The 20,337-nt window shown below is 42.2% G+C and overlaps 1 protein-coding gene across 2 annotated transcripts in view; it reads left to right on the top strand.

Annotated features, from left to right (window-relative positions):
* Positions 1-1,524: 1,524 nt before the first annotated feature.
* The window catches only part of LOC110969783 (tenascin), a 181,257-nt gene continuing 162,444 nt past the window's right edge, over positions 1,525-20,337 (top strand). The window contains exons 1-2 of one of the 2 annotated variants that reach the window (XM_051955119.1): positions 1,525-1,867; positions 14,021-14,369. In XM_051955119.1, the coding sequence (XP_051811079.1) occupies positions 14,235-14,369 (135 nt within the window). In that variant the 5' untranslated portion in view covers positions 1,525-1,867; positions 14,021-14,234. The remainder of the gene's footprint in view (positions 1,868-14,020; positions 14,370-20,337) is intronic. The other variant, XM_051955120.1, reaches the window with a different exon arrangement.

Below are 20,337 nucleotides of genomic sequence, written 5' to 3'. Positions count from 1 at the left end.
TTGTTAAGACATTGGATGAAAAAGCAACCTCCACCTTATGAAGAATGGCTCAATACGATGGCGAAATTAGCTTCTTACGAAAAAGTGACTTATGGTCTTCTTAATAAGCTGCATCATTATGACTACACTTGGTCAGTGTACATAAAGTGTACATTCGTGCAGCCTTCATGATTTCTGTACGCTTCAAACGCTGTTCCTGAGCTGAAATGCACATTTTGCTCAAATATGTTGTCCCTCCAATTCCTTCAAACCAGACCAACTTAAACGTCATTTGCCTTCATGTTTATCACATTTCAAGTCATTCTGAAGAAGAACTTGGTGTGTCAACATGAAGTTCACGTTAATGCAGCTTTCATGATTTCCATATGCTTCAAATGCTGTTCCTGAGCTTCAGTGCACATTTTACTCAAATAATTGTATCCCTGAAAAACAATTGTACTTTTAATTACTTCAAACCAGACAAACTTAAAAATCATTTGCCTTACTATTTATCACATTTAAAGTCATTCTGAAGAACTTGGTGTGTCAACATGAAGTTCACGTTCATGCAGCCTTCATCATTTCTTTTCGCTTCAAATAAGAGAAATGCAGTTTGGTCAGATATGTTGTTCCCACAAACCATTTAAAAACTAAACATCATTTGCTTTCACATTTATCACAGTTCAAGTCATTCTGAAGAAGAAATTTTGTGTTGTAACATGAAGTTCACGTTAATGCTGTTCCTCAGCTGAAATGCACACTGTGCTCAAATATCGTGTCCCTGCCATTCCTTCAAACCAAGAACACCTTAAAATGGTCAAAATTAGCTGTGTTCCTGCAACCACATTTGGATAAAAAAAGAAAATTCTTTGCTCCTAAATGCAACCTAAAGCCGTTAATGACTCAGCTGTGACCAAGGGTCAAATGACAAAAATTCAGGGACTGTCCACCTGAACTGCAGACTGTTTCCAGTATTGGTAAAACCTGTGATCACTTAGAAATATGTTGTTCATGTTGATTTCAGGTTTTTGCTGAAAAAAAAATAGTCAAGAAATTCTGCTTTTTTATTATTCATGGCATTATAGCTTTGTCACAAGAGACATTTCTGACTTCTCTGTACTTCTAGTCATGGTTGTTCTGTTTCCACACAGTTGCTGAACTTAATATTGCAGTGAAAAATGAGTCCAAAGTGAGTAAAAATGTGGCAAGAGCAAAAAAAATAAAAAGGTTCAGACGTTTAAAATTCAGAATGATGCACTTCTCCTCATGCTTTTTTTGGGGGGTTTTACCTAATGTGTTTGCATCTTCTGACCCTGATGCTCCCTAACAAACCTGCAGTGCCAACAGAATGAATGTGAATGAATGCTGTGCCTCTTGTGCCATTGATTAGTTTTGCATACTCTGTGAGCAAAAAACAAGGGCAAAGGCAGCCAAGTGTCTGTGTGTGATTTCAGGACCTGGAGCTTCTCCATTCACAGTGAATGGGAGAGCAGGCCTGTCAGCGAGGCATCAGAATGCATCTAGGCCCCTGTATTCCCTTAAAAACATCTAAAAATTCAGATGTTTTCCATCACAGATCCTCCACCCAGCAGGGACCTGTAAAGCTCCCAGAATTACATCAGGGGAGAAGGAGAGGAGAGGAGAGGAGAGGAGAGAGAGAGAGAGAGAGAGAGAGAGAGAGGAAAAATTCGTCAACTGTGAGAAAATTTTACTGCTCTCCCTATCCTCCTCCTCCTCCTCCTCCTCCTCGTTCTGTCTTTTCTTCCTCCTCTGGCTCTGTCCTTCCCTACCTTCAGCTGGTCAGTCAATGAGAGTCTCACAGAGCTGGACACAAGCAGCACAGAGACCAGAAACTCGCCACAACTCAGACAAACTCATCTCCAAGCAGGTAAGAGGATGTTTCAGATTCGTACAAAAGTTTTCAAAATGCTCCTTTTTGCATCTTTGGTCAGTTTCATTCATAAACTCTTTGGGATATTTTGGCTGTTGCATTAACACACACAAGGGGAAATAAGTTAAATCTGCAAATGATTAAGTCTGAGCTGTAAGCATTTGTGAATTTATTTGAAAAAAATCAAACGAATCTGCAGTTAATTTGATCATGTATTAATCGTTGGAACAAACATTTCCTCGTTCCACCATTACAGATGCAATAATTTGTTGCTTTTCTTTGTGTTATTTGACATTTAAATTAATGTTTTCAGGGATTTCAACTGATGTTTGCCAAAAGCAAGTAACTGAATGAATTTGCTGTGGTTTCTGCTTGAAATAGTGCCAACCATGAACTGTTTTTCAAGTAAAAACACCAACTATTACCTCATTCTAGCGTTGCAGTTTTAACAATTTGTTGCTTTTCTTTGTATTTGATATAAAACTGAATATTTTGACCTGCTTAAGCTGAAAACAAGCAACTTCAGAATGTTCCTGTGTTTACTGTGCTCATAAGTGATGATCAGTATTTTCTTTCCAAGCAAAAATACCAAATGTTCCATCATTTCAGCTTTGCAGTTCAGGCGATTTGCTGCTTTTCTTTGTTATATTTCATACTGAACTGAATATTTTTTGAGTTTTTAAGCACTGATTGCCAAAAACAAACAACTTGATTAATTTTCCGGGTTTTCTGTTTGAAATAAAATCCACCTTGAACTATTTTTTAAAGCAAAAACACAAAGTATTCGATTGCTCCAGCATTGCAGTTGCAATAATCTGTTGCTCTCCTTTGTGTTGTTTCATATTGAACCGAATATTTTGTGAATTTCTCCCACTGATGCAGGAAAGTAACTAGCTTTAAGACGTGGCTGTGTTTTCTGCTCACAATAAAATCAATCCACAGCAAAACAATGTTTCTCATTAAAGTGTTAAATTTTTTGCTTTAAAATCTTTTAAGCCAAACTATTTATTATTCTTTGGTTGGCGTACGCTGATATATATATATATATATATATATATATATATATATATATATATATATATATATATATATGTGTGTGTGTATATACAGCGCCTTGTGAAAGTATTCGGCCCCCTTGAACTTTTCAACCTTTCGCCACATTTCAGGCTTCAAACATAAAGATATAAAATTTTAATTTTTTGTCATGAATCAACAACAATTGGGACACAGTCGTGAAGTGGAATGAAATTTATTTGATATTTTATACTTTTTTAACAAATAAAAAACTGAAAAGTGGGGTGTGCAATATTATTCGGCCCCTTTACTTTCAGTGCAGCAAACTCACTCCAGAAGTTCAGTGAGGATCTCTGAATGATCCAATGTTGTCCTAAATGACTGATGATGATAAATAGAATCCACCTGTGTGTAATTAAGTCTCCGTATAAATGCACCTGCTCTGTGATAGTCTCAGGGTTCTGTTTAAAGTGCAGAGAGCATCATGAAGACCAAGGAACACACCAGGCAGGTCTGAGATACTGTTGTGGAGAAGTTTAAAGCCGGATTTGGATACAAAAAGATTTCCCAAGCTTTAAACATCTCAAGGAGCACTGTGCAAGCAATCATATTGAAATGGAAGGAGTATCAGACCACTGCAAATCTACCAAGACCCGGCCGTCCTTCTAAACTTTCACCTCGAACAAGGAGAAGACTGATCAGAGATGCAGCCAAGAGGCCCATGATCACTCTGGATGAACTGCAGAGATCTACAGCTGAGGTGGGAGAGTCTGTCCATAGGACAACAATCAGTCGTACACTGCACAAATCTGGCCTTTATGGAAGAGTGGCAAGAAGAAAGCCATTTCTCAAAGATATCCATAAAAAGTCTCGTTTGAAGTTTGCCACAAGCCACCTGGGAGACACACCAAACATGTGGAAGAAGGTGCTCTGGTCAGATGAAACCAAAATTGAACTTTTTGGCCACAATGCAAAACCATATGTTTGGCGTAAAAGCAACACAGCTCATCACCCTGAACACACCATCCCCACTGTCAAACATGGTGGTGGCAGCCTCATGGTTTGGGCCTGCTTTTCTTCAGCAGGGTCAGGGAAGATGGTTAAAGTTGATGGGAAGATGAATGGAGCCAAATACAGGAGCATTCTGGAAGAAAACCTGTTGGAGTCTGCAAAAGACCTGAGACTGGGACGGAGATTTATCTTCCAACAGGACAATGATCCAAAACATAAAGCCAAATCTACAATGGAATGGTTGACAAATAAACGTATCCAGGTGTTAGAATGGCCAAGTCAAAGTCCAGACCTGAATCCAATCGAGAATCTGTGGGCAGAGCTGAAGACTGCTGTTCACAAATGCTCTCCATCCAACCTCACTGAGCTCCAGCTGTTTTGCAAGGATGAATGGGCAAGAATTTCAGTCTCTCGATGTGCAAAACTGATGGAGACATACCCCAAGCGACTTGCAGCTGTAATTGCAGCAAAAGGTGGCGCTACAAAGTATTAATGCAAGGGGGCCGAATAATACTGCACGCCCCACTTTTCAGGTTTTTATTTGTTAAAAAAGTTGAAAATATCCAATAAATTTCGTTCCACTTCACGATTGTGTCCCACTTGTTGTTGATTCTTGACAAAAATTAAAATTTTATATCTTTATGTTTGAAGCCTGAAATGTGGCGAAAGGTTGAAAAGTTCAAGGGGGCCGAATACTTTCACAAGGCACTGTATATACACTACTCACAAAAAGTTAGGGATATTCGGCTTTTGGGTGAAATTTCAGGACGAACCTAAAATGCATTCAAACCTTTACAGGTGAACTTAATGTGACCTTCTCTAAGCTTTTGAATGCACATGTCCAACTGTTAAATGTTTCAGTAGTTTTTGCACAAGTTGCTGTTCTCTAACGAGGAGCTTAACAGCAAAAATCACAGCAGGTGTTTGATCCTTGAATTGACCGATAAATGTCCTGGTTCAATTAGAGCAGGTGTTTAAACAGTCGTCCTCATCATGCTGTTCACATTTTGACATCATGAGACCAAGACGACACCTAACAATGGATGAACAGTCCCTTGCCATTGCGATGCTTCAAACAGGACGTTCTCGGACGGAAGCAGCCACTGAGCTTGGAGTGTCACAGAGTGTCATCAGCAAGTTGCAACAGAGATATCAAGAGACTGGAAGAGTCACAGAAAGGCGTAGAAGTGGACGTCCTTTGGCCACATCCCGTGCTGATGACCGCTACATTGTGAACACTGCCCTGAGAAACCGGATGATGAATGCCACTCAACTCCAGGCACGTTTAAGGGAGGTGAGAGACACCCAAGTGTCATGTCAGACCATTCAAAACCGTTTACATCAGCGTGGTCTGCGTGCTAGACGACCTGCACGGGTACCTGACCACACCACCAGGCACAGGCATCATCGTCTTGCATGGGCCAGGGAGCATTTACGCTGGACGAGGGACCAGTGGGCCTCAGTGCTGTTCTCTGATGAAAGTCGATTCATGCTGAGCAGAAACGATGTTGGAGACGTCAGGGAGAGCGCTATGCATAAGCCACTGTTGTCACCAGGCGAGCTTTTGGTGGTGGCGGTGTTACAGAGTGGGCAGGGGTGTCCAGTTGGTACAGAACTGCCCCACACTTTGTGAATGGTACCGTGACAAGCCCATACTACCTGAATAACATCATTAATCCAGTGATTGTGCCCCTACATTTTATATTTTTATTTTATTTATTTGTTTAGAATGGGACAGTGCATATTAATCAACATGAGTCCAACATGTAAATATGCCAGAGTTAGCCAGAGTGGCTAATTTTCATCTGTAGTCCCAGGGCAGGTTGATGTTACAGAATTAAAACAAGGTCACACAGCATGAACAACACAGGCCTAATTTCATCTTCATGGACAACAATGCTCCTGCTCATCGAGGTCGCATCATCAGGGAACGGCTGTTGGAGACTGGTGTACCTCAAATGGAATGGCCTGCACTTTCTCCAGACCTGAATCCCATTGAAAACCTGTGGGATCAGCTGAGTCACCGTGTAGAGGCTCGAAACTCTTTTAAAATGTGAATCAAATAACCTGGTGGAAGTATTTTATAGAATTTTTTTTTTTTTAAATCTGATTTTACTATCCTTAGTAAGGATATTGAATACCTAATGCTGCTTAACAGATTGCACTCAACGTCGTCTTCAAGAAGAGTGGGATGCCATGCCTCAGCAGACAATAAGTTGCCTTGTGAACAGCATGAGACGTCGTTGTCAAGCTGTAATTGATGCTCAAGGGCACATGAGATAATGAGACATTGAAATTTTTTGTTGTGCTGTAACTACCATTGTTGTTACCTTTTGTTTCAATACATTTTTTGAGATGAGGAAATCACCAGTGCATCCTTCTACTTAAAAGTCTTACTTTCATGATATGATATCATTGTAGCATGAACTTATTACATTTTCCATAAATTTCACCTGAAAGCTAAATATCCCTAACTTTTGTGAGTAGATTATTATTGTTTTTGTTGTTACTATGATTAGGTACCACATGTCGAAGAGTTGTTTTTGTTTTAAAATTATTTGAAAAGTCCTTTTACTGTGTGAACATTCTATTTATTTATTTCATATCATTCTATTGGTTTTTAATCAATTTTAGTTGAAAATGTAAGCTTTGTTGCTCAATAGCTCCCAGGTCATGTGACCTAATGATCATGATACTGAATGATAGTGTTACTTATTCTGGTCAACATATACCAATTTATATTTGATTTCAGGTCATTATTGATTTTTAATAGTTTTTTCACTGTAAATACTAGCCTTTTTACTCAATAGCTCGCAGGTCATGTGACTTATTGACCCCAAACCAGTGCAGAATGATAGTGCTACTAAGGATGGTCAACATACACCAATTTATATTTGATTTTAGGTCTTTATTGATTGTTAACAGTTTTTGTGTCACGAACTTAGCGGGTTGGACCCAAGCAGAGAGCCACACTACCAAGGCTGAATAAAAATGTGTTTTATTGTCAGGGAAGTGAGTTATGGTGGGGGGTGAGAGGAGCCGGGTGTGCAGGGGGAGTGGTTGGTGGAGTGGGGTTCGGGCCTGGTGGTTACGGAGCCAGGGATCGGCGGTCGCCGTAGGTCTGGGGAAGGACCAGAGGGCCGCAGACGGAGGAGGTGGATCCCTGGCGGCCGGTGGCAGGAGGGGAACGGTAATCCAGTGGGTGGTGGGAGCCGGAGGAGGGAGGACGTCGGACCCTGACGATCCGGGGGGCCAAGGTGTTCGGTGGGCCAGACAGTGACTAACGTCCAGGCGGGGAATCTCCAGGAAGTCGCCGGGAGGTGACGAGCAGCCGGCTTGCTGCTGTGGTTTCCGGGTTGGCATGAATGGAGATGGTCAGGGTTCCAAGGAGGGGGTCCGGGCAGAATGGAGGATCCAGGAGGGGAATAACCGGTGCCGAATGGTTTCAGGAGGACAGATGAGGGATCAGGGTGGAGGGATTCCTGGACAGCTGGGTCTGGGCGAGGACAGAGGAGAAACAGCGTTAGAATAATCACAAAACCCAACGGACTTCTGTATGCTAGAGAGCGAACTGACTGGAGAGTCTTGTTCAACAATCTGGCAGGGTGTGGAAGGCTGAGCCGGTATTTATTGCAGTGGAGTAATCAACGGGATGTCTTCCAGCTGTCCGGGACCCGTGGATGTGGTTGATTACCTGAGTGGAGTCAACTGAGAAGCCGAACTCCACTCAGGTGCCATGCTGCAGGGGGAGAGAGAGGTAGAGGAGTGGATGGGAGACCGGGAGGGAGACAGAGAGATGGAGAGACAGAGAGACAGAGAGGAGAAAGGTAGGGAAAAGGGATCTTTTGGGAGGTCAGGTGGGAAACGGGATGAGGAGGGGGCCCTGACAGTACCCCCCCCTCAATGGGCGCCTCCTGGCGCCCCATGAACCAGTGGCACGCCAGGGAACTAGGGGGACTCAGAGGGACTAGGAGGACTTGAAGGGAGTAAAAGGACAGGAGGGACTGAAGGATGGGAGAGACTGAAAGGATAAGAGGGACAGAAAGGACAGCAGGGACTGGAGGGACTGGAGGGACAGGAGGGACCGAAAGGACACGAGGGCCTGGAGGACCAGGAGGTCTAGAGGAATGGGGGGGGGAGGGCAGGAGGGACTAAAGGGATAGGAGGAACCGGAAGGAAACTAGAAGGATTTAGGGGGACTCGAAGGACTAGGGGGACCGGAGGGCCCAAAGGGGACTTAGAGGGACCAAAAGGGGACTCGGAAGGGCCCAAAAGGGGACTCGGAAGGGCTGAAAGGACTGGGAGGAACTAAGGTGTGAAAAGGACCATAAAGGCTGGAGGGACTGGAAGGACTTAAAGGGAAAAGTAACTCGGAGGGACTTACATTTTCAACTAAAATTGATTAAAAACCAATAGAATGATATCAAATAAATAAATAGAATGTTCACACGGTAAAAGGACTTTTCAAATAATTTTAAACAAAAACAACTCTTTATATATATATATATATATATATATATACTGGGCTTTGCAAAAGTTCTGTTACACGGTTTCATGATTTTTAGAGATGTTTACATGTCGGAGTGAAAAATTCCATTAAATAAACTGAAAGTTCTACCTTATAGGCAGGTGTCCTTAATACAGTTTTTTTCTCCGGTGAAGTTGTATCAAGATGGAAGTCAAAAGAGTTGAGATATCTGCTCTCCTTCATGCTGGCCACAACAAGTCTGACAGAGCCAAGCAGCTGAACATCAGCCGGATGACCGTCCACAGAGTCGCGGAGAGGCTCAAGAATGGTGAAGATCTTTCAGTGATCTTTCAAGAATGGTGAAGACCTGAAAGATCTTCACCATTCTTTAGCCTCTCCGCAACTCTGTGGACGATCATCCGGCTGATGTTCAGCACAAAAGAGAGCAGATATCTCAACTCTTTTGACTTCCATCTTGATACAACTTCACCGGTGAAAAAAATTGTATTAAGGACACCTGCCTATAAGGTAGAACTTTCAGTTTATTTAATGGAATTTTTCACTCCAACATGTAAACGTCTCTAAAGATCATTAAACCGAGTGTAACAGAACTTTTGCAAAGCCCGGTATATATATATATGTATATATATATATATATATATATATATATATATATATATCAGCATACGCCAAAGAATAATAAATAGTTTGGCTTAAAAGATTTTAAAGCAAAAAATTAAACATTTTTTAATGTAAATATCAGCATGTTTGCTCATTACGGTCCAGATCATGTGACTTTTCGACTCAGGTTTATTTTATTATCACACTAATAGATCACCGGGATGACACACATCACTTTTTATCACTTTTTTTTTCAATTCACAATTTTTATGATAGATAGATAGATAGATAAACAAGTTTTCAGCTTCTTATAATTCAAGCTATTTATTTAGTGTAAATATTAGCCGTACAATTCGATAGTTAACAGTTAACAGTTACTTAAAACATCGCTGTATAATACATCTGCGAATGCAGCACTTTATTTTTTAAACCGGAAATAGTTGCTGCGTATTGGTCGTGCATTTACCGTAAGAGCGCACTGAAAATGTAGGAGCGGCTGGCTTGACTATGGAGAAACGAGAGGTGGCTGGCTTGACCGCAGTGGTGCCTTCTGGGGTGTGGTGGATTTCCCTTTTCTTCTCTCAGTAGAATCACAGACCGATCGGAGCTCTCCTTTCAGCAGAGCGTGGTCTTCTTCTTTTGAACAAAGTCAGAACAACTTTGCTTGCAATGACGTCCTCAATGAACTCTGCAGCCTAAGGGGCTCGACACACGGGAAGCGACAACAGTCGCACTCCATTCATTTTCTATGGCTGCTGTGCAACAAGACGAACATCGCTTTCCCCCCTCCCAACAACGCGACGGTGACATTCGTGCATGTGAAATTTCATGCGCGTTCACGTAGACGTGCACCCGCTGGCTTGCGACGCGATACAATAAAGTTGAAAAATGTTCAACTTTTGTCGCTGTCACCTGGAGCTTCAACCAATCAGCGAGGGTTTCACTCACTTACCAATGAGCTTACAGCATGCTACACCGTGCAGTCTGCTCCTATACATTAATGGTCCGCTCCGGTTTTCAACCATTGTTTTCAGCCCTTTTTCAACATTGAGGAGCAAATCATTAGCCGTGATTGACTTTCTGAGTCTTTATGATCCTTCCCTTAAAGACTATCGTTATATAAATAAAAAAGCTGCTGCATGGGAGTTGGTTGGCGTCAGGGTAAACTTTTATAAACCAATGTCAATAGTAAAATTTTGGCAAAATCAAGCAATATCTTCTGGCTCATCATCTTTATGCTTTTCTGTCATGAAAATCTTTGAAAACATAAAAAAAATCCCTCCAATTTCACAGCCGATCAGAAGTGAGGGAGACAAGCGATCTGTGCTTTTGCACAGTGCACCGTGTGTTGCCGTCGCCTGCCACTGCCAAGTATCGTGCACCGTGTGTTGAATTTATCTCCTGTTGCGATGACTTTCGCATTCCCCCCTCAACTGTCGCTTCCCGTGTGTCGAGCCCCTTAGTCCAGCAATGTCGTCACGTCTTTTGGCAGAAAGTCCGGTGACAACTCCTCTGGGCCTTGGCGATGATCTCCATAGCAGCTCTATGGCAGCTCTGGGGAACAACTCCGAATACCATGTCTTTGTCTCTCTCCTTTATACCCTTATCCTTAGCACACACACATTTACACAGGTTACACACACTTTGCCATGATTCAGTTACTAGCACATACACTTGTTTGAGGAATTTGTCATAACCATATTTGGAAATGCAGCACAGTACGAAATGGAAACAAACGTTTATGTTAAAGTGCAAAATTGTACAACTGAACTGGAAACTTAGAAATCCAAGTTTCTATTATAAAGCGCTTAACACAGTTTTAAGGGATTTGATCTGTAAATTGAGGAGTTGTTTTCTGATATTGGTAGTAGCTTTGAATGATCTAAAAATAAATTATTATCTGTAGCTTATACACATAGGCTGAGTTTATTAGACGCTGTCGCAGAGAGAAAATAGAAATTTTAGCGATGCAGTGCAACAGTGTTAAAGTAACTACTGGCTAAAGTAGTATTAATGTGTCACATTTCAGGCACAATTTCATGCTTGTCCTGTTGTTTGACAGCAAAAATAGAAAAATATGTAAATGAAAACAGCTGTGGGAGTCGACCAATTATCATTGATTATGCTCGTCGCGGTTCTATTTATATTTCTATAGACAGAATGTTGTCATTCTTTCCAAAACAGACTAATTTCATCTGACAGCAACATCAGAGATATTCAGCTAAAAGTAACATTTATTTGCTTTGGTTTTTATAAATGTTGCTTGAATGAAACTGTTTTAGCTGCATTTTGTTTCATTTGTCTATTTATCCATCCTAATGATTAGCATTTAGTTGGTTGTTGACCAAAAAGGTCATATTTTTCCTTCTATTTCCCATTGCGAAATGCAACTTATAGTTGACATCATGAAAAAAAGGTTGTCATATCTATCAGGAAAGTTTTTGTTGACAAAATTAATTCTGAACTTGGACTTAAGAAACGAAAGCTGCTCTCAAATGATAGCAGAGAGTGGTCCAACAAAAATCTTTCAATGAACAGGCTGGTGTTGGGTTGCATTGTGGTTAACATAGGCATCAGGTTTTGACTGACAGTGCAGGCCACTGTAGATCCATTAATCAAAGAGGACATCATCATACAACAAAAAATATTATCTGCCGTTTTATTGTGGAAGACCGATCTGTTTTTAATTTGTATAAATGATAATGTGCAGAGATGAAAGAAGAGAAATAAAACTCGATTATCTTGTCCAACTGCCAAAAAACGAGCTCAACACGCTACGTTACCTCTCAGCCAGATGTCTCTAGGTTACTGCTCTCTTAGAGCTGTCAGATCATCATCCAGAGCCAAGCTGAGGTGTCCAGTACTAAATTTGTGTTTGAATGATTTGATCAGAAGGAGTTTGTTTTAGCTGCTGAAAGAGGGACAAAGCAGGAGAGAAAGTAGAAGTAAGGAGTCTTTTTGGAGCATTACCTCCTGAGGTCCAGCTGCAGCAGCTGGAGCAGCTGTCACTGACAGGTATTTACAAGCTAATTGTTCCCATTGCAGCCCACAAAGCAGCTCAGTAAGTGGCCCAGGTCCAGACACAGATGTAGACTACACTGCAGAGGCTAATTTGACAGGTCAAATTAGCGTCAAGGAGAAACGACATGTGGACAGAAGGTGTGGAAAGGTGAAGCATGTCAGGTTCAAGATGTAGCGGCAGCACTTTGAAGGAGTCTTTCTAGAGCTGAGAGAACAAACAGAGAGAGTACTTTAATGTAATCGGAGGCATCTTGTGTCAGCAGTTAAAGCTAAAATGCTGGACTGTTGAATTTAAATGAACATCTGTTACAATCACACTGTCCTGATTAAGGGATTTTTAGATTTATTTTACTGCTAAAGTGAAAACTAATGTTAAATACCCATTTATGTTCCAAACACAATGATTCTGTTTCTTCTGGAGAACAGGCCTTACAGCATTGTCAGATCACACAAAGAATCACAAACAGATGCAAAACCACCACAAATATATGTGAAGAGATGGAAAAATAACCACAAAAGAATGCTACAAAACCCTAAGCAAGTGTGAACCAATCAACAAAAAGACATTAAACAACTACAAGAGGTGCAAAACGACCTCAAAGAGATGCAAAAGACACAAGAACATGCAAAAAGAGACACACAATCCAAAAAAAGATGCTAAATAACCATAAAGAGGTGCAAAATGACCACAAAGAGATGCAAAGTGAGACAAAAACAACCAGAAAGAGATGCAAAGGGGCCCCAAAGATGACCACAAAGAGACACAAAACACACACAAAAAGATACAAAATGATCACATAGAGTACAGAATGAGCATTGTCAAATTTACAGTAATGTAAGACAAAAAAAATTTCAAAAACAAATGGGAACATTAAAAAACAAACAAGAAAGCACGTTAGCTCTAATACTGCTAAGCCCCTGCTATGATCTGTTATTATGAATAAACTGGATTGAATAGCACCATATGACCAATAACAGTTTTAAAACATGACTGAACAATGAAAGTCACAGGTCAACTAACTGTTGCAGTTTTAATGTATACTCTGGTACAAAAAGGTACAAAGAAAATCTAGAGGGCATGTTTTGATCAGTTTTTGATCAAAATTCCTGTTGTTTTATCAACAGTCTCAGCTGTTAGTCGTATTTCATTTTCTGGTTAACTTTTTCGCCATCGCTTAATCAATTATTTTATTCTTTATGACTGTCTGTTTCTACTGTTTATACATTACTTTCAGTTAACTGTTTATTTTTCTGCTAAAACATGGTCAGATTTCCTTGGTCACTGCAGAATAACTCCCTGTGGTAACTGGACCTCTGATTGGGAATCTTTGCTTTGGGAAATGCTGTCAAACATTTTTTACTGTTATCTAAACTCAGTTTTAGTGAAAACATATTTCTTTCATGTAAAATTCACTTTGAGTTGATGTCAAAACATTCCAACAGTTTTGATAATTTTTATTTACTTTTTTTTTTAAACCATTGCTGGAGTCAAGAAACAATGCAGACACGTGAGTTATTTAACAAGAGTATATTAAAATGTATTGTAATTTCCAGTACGTCACTCTTGGACAGTACTTAGACAGATTTACTGGTTTAACTTATGTGTACATCTATGGTTTATACATCTGGAGCACGCTCAACAAACCAAGCCTCTATTAGGCTTAATTTTGGGTCTTTCGTGTATAAGAAAACCCTAAACTAGGATCAAGCTCATCAATTACTATTACAAATAAATGGTGCCATATTCCCCCAAATAACCAATTAGAGGGTAACAAATATTCCAGATTATGAGCCTTCAGCCTGATCTGTGAGTTAGAAAACTGGCAGCAGAACAACAAACTACTTTTTCAGACCCAGTTACTTTTTCCGTTGGGGTTTATAGGCTGACATATTACACTGACAGCCCCATAAACAGCTAATGGTCCCCATTTCTGCTAATTGTGGCCAAAGTTGGAGTCTGCTGAGCTGACATGAAATCTAACATGAGCTTAAATGTACAATCCTGTGTCTTGCAGGGGGGAAATCCCTGGAATAGAAAGGTGAAAGGAAAGACATCATCACTTCCGTGGTGGCAGCAGCGTCCTTCAACCTGCAGGGCTCCCATGCAGTCGACTTTAGAAACAGATTGAAAATCTTGGAAACAATCAGCTCAGTTCTCTTGAGCAGTCCTGCTGCTTTCCCTTGTTCTGCTAGACAACTGAAGGGACTTTTTCTGGTCAGACCCTCGAGATGCCTCCTTTCATCCCCTCCCTGGTCCTCGTCCTCCTCCTGGCTGGTCCGGCCCTCCTGAACCCATCAACCTCCACAGAGTTACAGGTCAGAGGGCAAAGGATGCCAAGGGACACCAAGCAGAACTCCATCAAGGTGATTCATGGGTTTGTAAGTTGGATGAATGAACGGCAGGTCAAATAATGTCCAGACACCAAATTCTTGGGTTACATTTGGTGGAAAGGTTGAATATTTTGAGATCTTTTATGTATGCAGTGTTTACCAACTTCTCAGCGACATCATGTTCTTTCACTTGATGTTCCCCAGCATCATATGAATAAATGTATTGTCTGTTTCCAATCTATCCAAAGACAAGTTGCTTGTTGCAGCAAGTGGAACCTCGATAAGCAAGTGGAACCTCAGAAGTAGAAGAACCTGGAGGAACTCCAACTTAAAAGTAGAAGAACATAGAGGAACCCCAACTTAGAAGTAGAAGAACCTAAAGGAACTCCAACTTAAAAGCAGAAGAACCGAGGAACCCCAACTTAAAAGCACAAGAACATAGAGGAACCCCAACTTAGAAGTAGAAGAACCTAGAGGAACTCCAACTTAGGACTAGAAGAACCTAGAGGATCTCCAAATTAGAAGTAGAATAACCTGGGTAACCCCAACTTAGAAGTAGAATAACATAGAGGATCCCCAATTTAGAAATAGGAGAACCTAAAGGACTCTTTTGGGGTTCCTCTAGGTTTTTCTACTTCTGAGACTGTATTGAGGTGCCACTTGCCTGCAACAAGAATTAAAACCTTTTAGGGTTTCTCACCTCTGCGACAGTTGAGGATTTTTTGAGTTCAAAGTGCTTCCTCTTGGGTCGCCTGACGCAAAGATCATTTCAGAAACTACTCAGAAATGTTCTTCAAAGTTATTATTCAGTCGTCTTCTTTGCCTTTCGGCTTTTCCCTTCAGGGGTCGCCACAGTGAATCAATTGCCTCCATCTAACCCTGTCTTCTGCATCCTCTTCTCTCACACCAACTACCTTCATGTCCTCTTTAACCACATCCATAAATCTCCTCTTTGGTTTTCCTCTCTGGGCCTCCTGCCTGGCAGTAGGAAACTCAGAATCCTTCTAACAATATATTCACTCTCTCTCCTCTGGATATGTCCAAACCATCTCAGTCTGGCCTCTCTGACTTTATCTCCAAAGCCCCTAACATGTGTTGTCCCTCTGATGTACTCATTCCTGATCCTATCCATCCTGGTCACTCCCAAAGAGAACCTCAGCATCTTCAGTTCTGCTACCTCCAGGTCTGCCTCTTGTCTTTTCCTCAGGGACACTGTCTCCAGACCAAACAACATGGCTGGTCTCACCACAGTTTTGTAAACCTTTCCTTTCATTTTAGCTGAAACTCTTCTATCACACTAGCCTAGCTGCGCTAGACAACCCACAGCAACAAATTTAATTCTCTGCAAGGGTGGGTCTAGTTACCCTCCATAAGGCTCGAGGTTGGATGCTCCTAAAACTGGCTGGATGAATCCCCATGAAGTGTAGAGTCAGAAGGCGAGTGTAACTAACTGACGACAGAGGCGCGACGAGTCTGACAGAAACAACCGGAAACAACTAGCCTAGCCGCGTTAGACAACCCACGGCAACGAATTTAATTCTCTGCCAGGGTCGACAACAAAAACGACAACAGTCGTTGAGCTCCATTAGCACCGACTCTGAATAATCTTTCTGTTAACATGTCTGTAATATACTTGAGCTTCACCCATTGACTGTATAAATAAGGCTTCATCGAACTACCGCATCCTCTGATTTCCGGCGCTCTAGGAGCCTATTCGTTGCGCTGATTGGTTGTATACCTACCCAATTGCTGCAGAGTGATTTGATAGACAACCTTTTAGCCCGCCTCCCTCCCTGTCGAGCATGCCTAGACACTTGCGTCTTCAGAGCATGGGTCTAGCGCGGCTAGGCGACTATCACACATCACACTGGACACTTTTCTCCAGCCGTTCCAGCCTGCCTGTACACACTTCTTCACCTCTTTTCCACACTCTCCATTGCTCTGGACTGTTGACCCTAAGCACTTAAAATCCTCCACCTTCTTGATCTCTTCTCCCTGTAACCTCACTCTTCCACTTGGGTCCCTCTCATTCACACACAGATACTCCGTCTTGCTGCGGCTAACCTTCATTCCTCTCCTTTCCAGGGCAAACTTCCATGCCTCTAGCTTCTCCTCCACCTATTCCCTGCTCTCACTACATATCACAATGTCATCTGCATCTAGTCCATGGAGACTCCTGTCTAACCTCGTCTGTCATCCTGTCCATCACCATAGCAAACAAGAAGGGTTTCAGAGCTGATCCCTGATGTAGTCCCACCTCCACCTTGAACTCCTCTGTCACACCTACAGCACACCTCACCACTGTCTTACAGTCCTCATACATGTCCTGCACCACTCTAACATACTTCTCTACCACTCCAGACTTCCTCATACAAAACCACAGTTCCTCTCTTGGCACCCTGTCATAAGCTCTCTCCAGATCTACAAAGACACAATGCAGCTCCTTCTGACCTTCTCTGTACTTCTCTATCAACACCCTCAAAGCAAATATTGCATCTGTTGTACTCTTTCTTAGCATTAAACCATACTGCTGCTCACAGATGTTCACCTCTGCCTTTAGCCTAGCTTCAACTACTCTTTCCCATAGCTTCATCGTGTGGCTCATCAGCTTTATTCCTCTGTAGTTGCCACAACTCTGCACATCTACCTTGTTCTTAAAGATGGGCACCAGCACTCTTCTCCTCCATTCCTCGGGCATCTTCTCACTATCTAAGATCCTGTTGAACAACCCAGTCAGAAACTCTACTGCTACCTCTCCGAGACACTTCCATACCTCCACAGGTATATCATCAGGACCAAGTGCATTTCCACTCTTCATCCTCTTCAATGCCATCCTCACTTCATCCTTACTAATCTTTGCTACTTCCTGGTCCACAACAGTCACCTCTTCTACTCTTCGTTCTCTCTCATTTTCCTCATTCATCAACTCTTCAAAGTACTCTTTCCATCTTCCCATCACACCATTGGCACCTGTCAACACACTTCCATCCTTATCCCTTATCACCCTAACCTGTGTCGGTCAGTATAGCCTTCTTTAACCCTTGCCTCAGGTTAAATCAGGACCAGCTCTCCGTTTAAAGGGTTAGATTCTATCTGCCTATTAGTATTCCACCTAACAGGTTTCAGCAGAATAATTAAGCTGGTGTCGAGGAATACTCGCCTAGGTCCTAACTGTCTTCTTCCAAACATCTTTCCCCTCTTTCTCCAATAAATACTCTCTTACTAAGCAGCCCTCCTAAGTAGTAGAATTGATTTATTGACCACGTTTGTTAACGACAGCTTTCCTCTTAAAACTGTGGCACTTGTTGATATTCCTAGGTTCGTTTTAGAGGTTTGGATAACTAACCTCAGGGGTAATGTTTAAATAACTAGTTGGATTAAAGTAACCTTTAAGAACCATTAGATTTAATGCACACAATCAACTTAACTTTTTACCACTATGCAGAATAGGTGAATCATAATCATTTCATTAGACTTCTCTTTAAATGCAATATAGCGTTTTATTAAGCAATTATTAGCAGGGGCACAGCATTAATTCATGATTAAACAATTTAATTATTTCTGATTATTTCTAACTTCACTAAATTAAACTAAGCTGAGCGTACCTAAGAATCTTCTCTAATTAGTAAATTTAGGAGAGAGAGCGGACAGCACGGCCAAGCTGTCACGCCCGGTCTTGACCTGCATCTGGGAGAGCCACTCGATCGACCAGTAGACTCGGTACGAAGTCTTCTTTGTGGGCGGAGGGTGTTCTTCCTAGGCAGGGGGAGTGGAGAGGTCCCAATAGCCAATCGTTGGTCTGGCAGTTATCTTTAGTAGCAGCTGGAACACAAGTGCGGGCGTCTCAGCTGTCTTCTCAGTTGGATGGTGGTGGTGGAAAGCCCCCGTCTCATCAGGCTGCGGTGGGTCACTGGGTCCTCCAGCCCCTGGAGTGGAGCAGCCCTCTGCTGCTGCCTCCTGTGCCTCTCTGGATGCCATGGGTGCTTGCCTCTCTTCATCTCTTTGGACAACTGCAGACCTCTCAGGACTCTCCTTTCAGCAGAGTGTGGTCCTCGCTTGTTGAACAAAGTCAGAAAAAGACTTTGCCTCCAACGATGTTCTCAGCAAACTCTGGAGCCTAAGTCCCGCGTTGTCTTCACGTCTCTTGGGCGAAAGGTCCGGTGAAGATTCTTCAGAACTCTGGCGATGCTCCCCGGCAGCTCCGGCGAGCAGCATCTCTTGCAGCTCCGGCGAGCAGCATCTCCCCCCTCCGGGGGAGAACTCCGAATTCAGTGTCTTTGATTCTGGGTTTTATACCCTAGCTCGACTTCAGCTTAGCACATACACATTTTCACACACAATTCTAACTCGTAGGTACACCCAATTAATTAATTCATAGGTTTAAGACACAACCTTCTTCCTATTACACATACATCAGTTACACAGAAATCATGTTTTTCCAGCAAGTACACAGCATCCACCTTCCGTTGTTAACACACACACACACATTGCTTGAGACATGTTGCCAAGACCATATTTGGCCACAGAACTTCCTCAATGTCCTCCTTTCTGCAGTGTCATGGTGACTTCTGCTTTTTGCCCTGCACACAGCTCAGAACAGCACAGATTACTTCCATTCAAACCTCATTTAGTTACACTGAATCACTTTTTAAATCATTCTTCTTAGCATGATCAAATAACTTATTTTAAATAATTCTCTTCTATAGCAATCATCATTTCCAGAATATATATCAGCCTATTAAAATCATTCTTGCATCAAGCATAAGCATAATCATGTGGTTAACTTATATAGTTTCTCATTTTAACTTTTCATTGGTTTGCTTAAAGCTTTTATTTAGGTGGTGGTTGCTCCTGGGATCTCAAATAACTTGGCCCCACTTGACACATCCTTGCACATCCTTCCCATGTCTGTCTCTCTGCCTTGCCAACCTGTACAGATCAGTCTCTCCCTCCTTACTGTCCAACCCAGCATACAAGTCATCGTAAGCCCCTTGTTTGGCCTTTACCATCTTCTTCACCACCAGGGTCATCCTACACACCACCATCCTATGCTGTCTGGCTACACTCTCATCTACCACTACTTTGCAGTCACTGATCTCCTTCAGATTACACCGTCTACATAAGATGTACGTAGTCTACCTGTGTGCTCCTACCTCCACTCTTATAGGCCACCCTATGTTCCTGCCTCTTCTGGAAGAAAGTATTCACTACAGCCATTTCCATCCTTTTTGCAAAGTCAACCACCATCTGTCCTTCTGCGTTCCTCTCCTGGATACCAAACCTGCCCATGACCTCCTCATCATCTCTGTTTCCTGCACCAACATGTCTATTGAAGTCTGCACCAACGACAACTCTCTCACTTCTAGGGATGCTCTGCATCACTTCATCGAGGTCCAACCAGAATTTCTCCTTCTTCTCCAGCTCACATCCTACCTGTGGAGTATACCCACTAACAACATTGAACATCACACCTTCGATTTCTAGCTTCAGGCTCATCACTCAATCTGACACTGTTTTTACCTCCAGGACATTCCTAACAAACTCCTCCTTCAAGATAACTCCTACTCCATTTCTCTTCCTATCTACACCATGATAGAACAACTTGAACCCTGCTCCTAGACTTCTAGCTTTACTACCTTTCCACCTGGTCTCCTGGACACAGGGTATGTCCATCTTCCTCCTCTGCATCATGTCAAGCAGCTCTCTACCTTTTCCTGTCATAGTTCCAACATTCAAAGTCCCTACTCTCAGTCCTAGACTCTTGGTGTTCCTCTTCTCTCTCTTCCTACGAACACACCTTCCTCCCCTCCTTCTTTGACCAACAGTCATCCATTTTCCACCGGCACCCTGTAGGTCGACAGCACCGATGGCGGTCGTTGTTAACCCGGGCCTCGACCAATCCTGTATGGAAGTCATACATGTGATTCGCATGTTTAATTTGGCTAAAGTTTTACGTCGGATGCCCTTCCTGCCACAACCCTCTGTATTTATCGGGGCTTGG

Source organism: Acanthochromis polyacanthus, chromosome 11, assembly GCF_021347895.1.
Source record: "Acanthochromis polyacanthus isolate Apoly-LR-REF ecotype Palm Island chromosome 11, KAUST_Apoly_ChrSc, whole genome shotgun sequence".
NCBI lineage: Eukaryota > Metazoa > Chordata > Actinopteri > Pomacentridae > Acanthochromis > Acanthochromis polyacanthus.
This window is presented reverse-complemented; position numbering and strand designations above follow the sequence as displayed.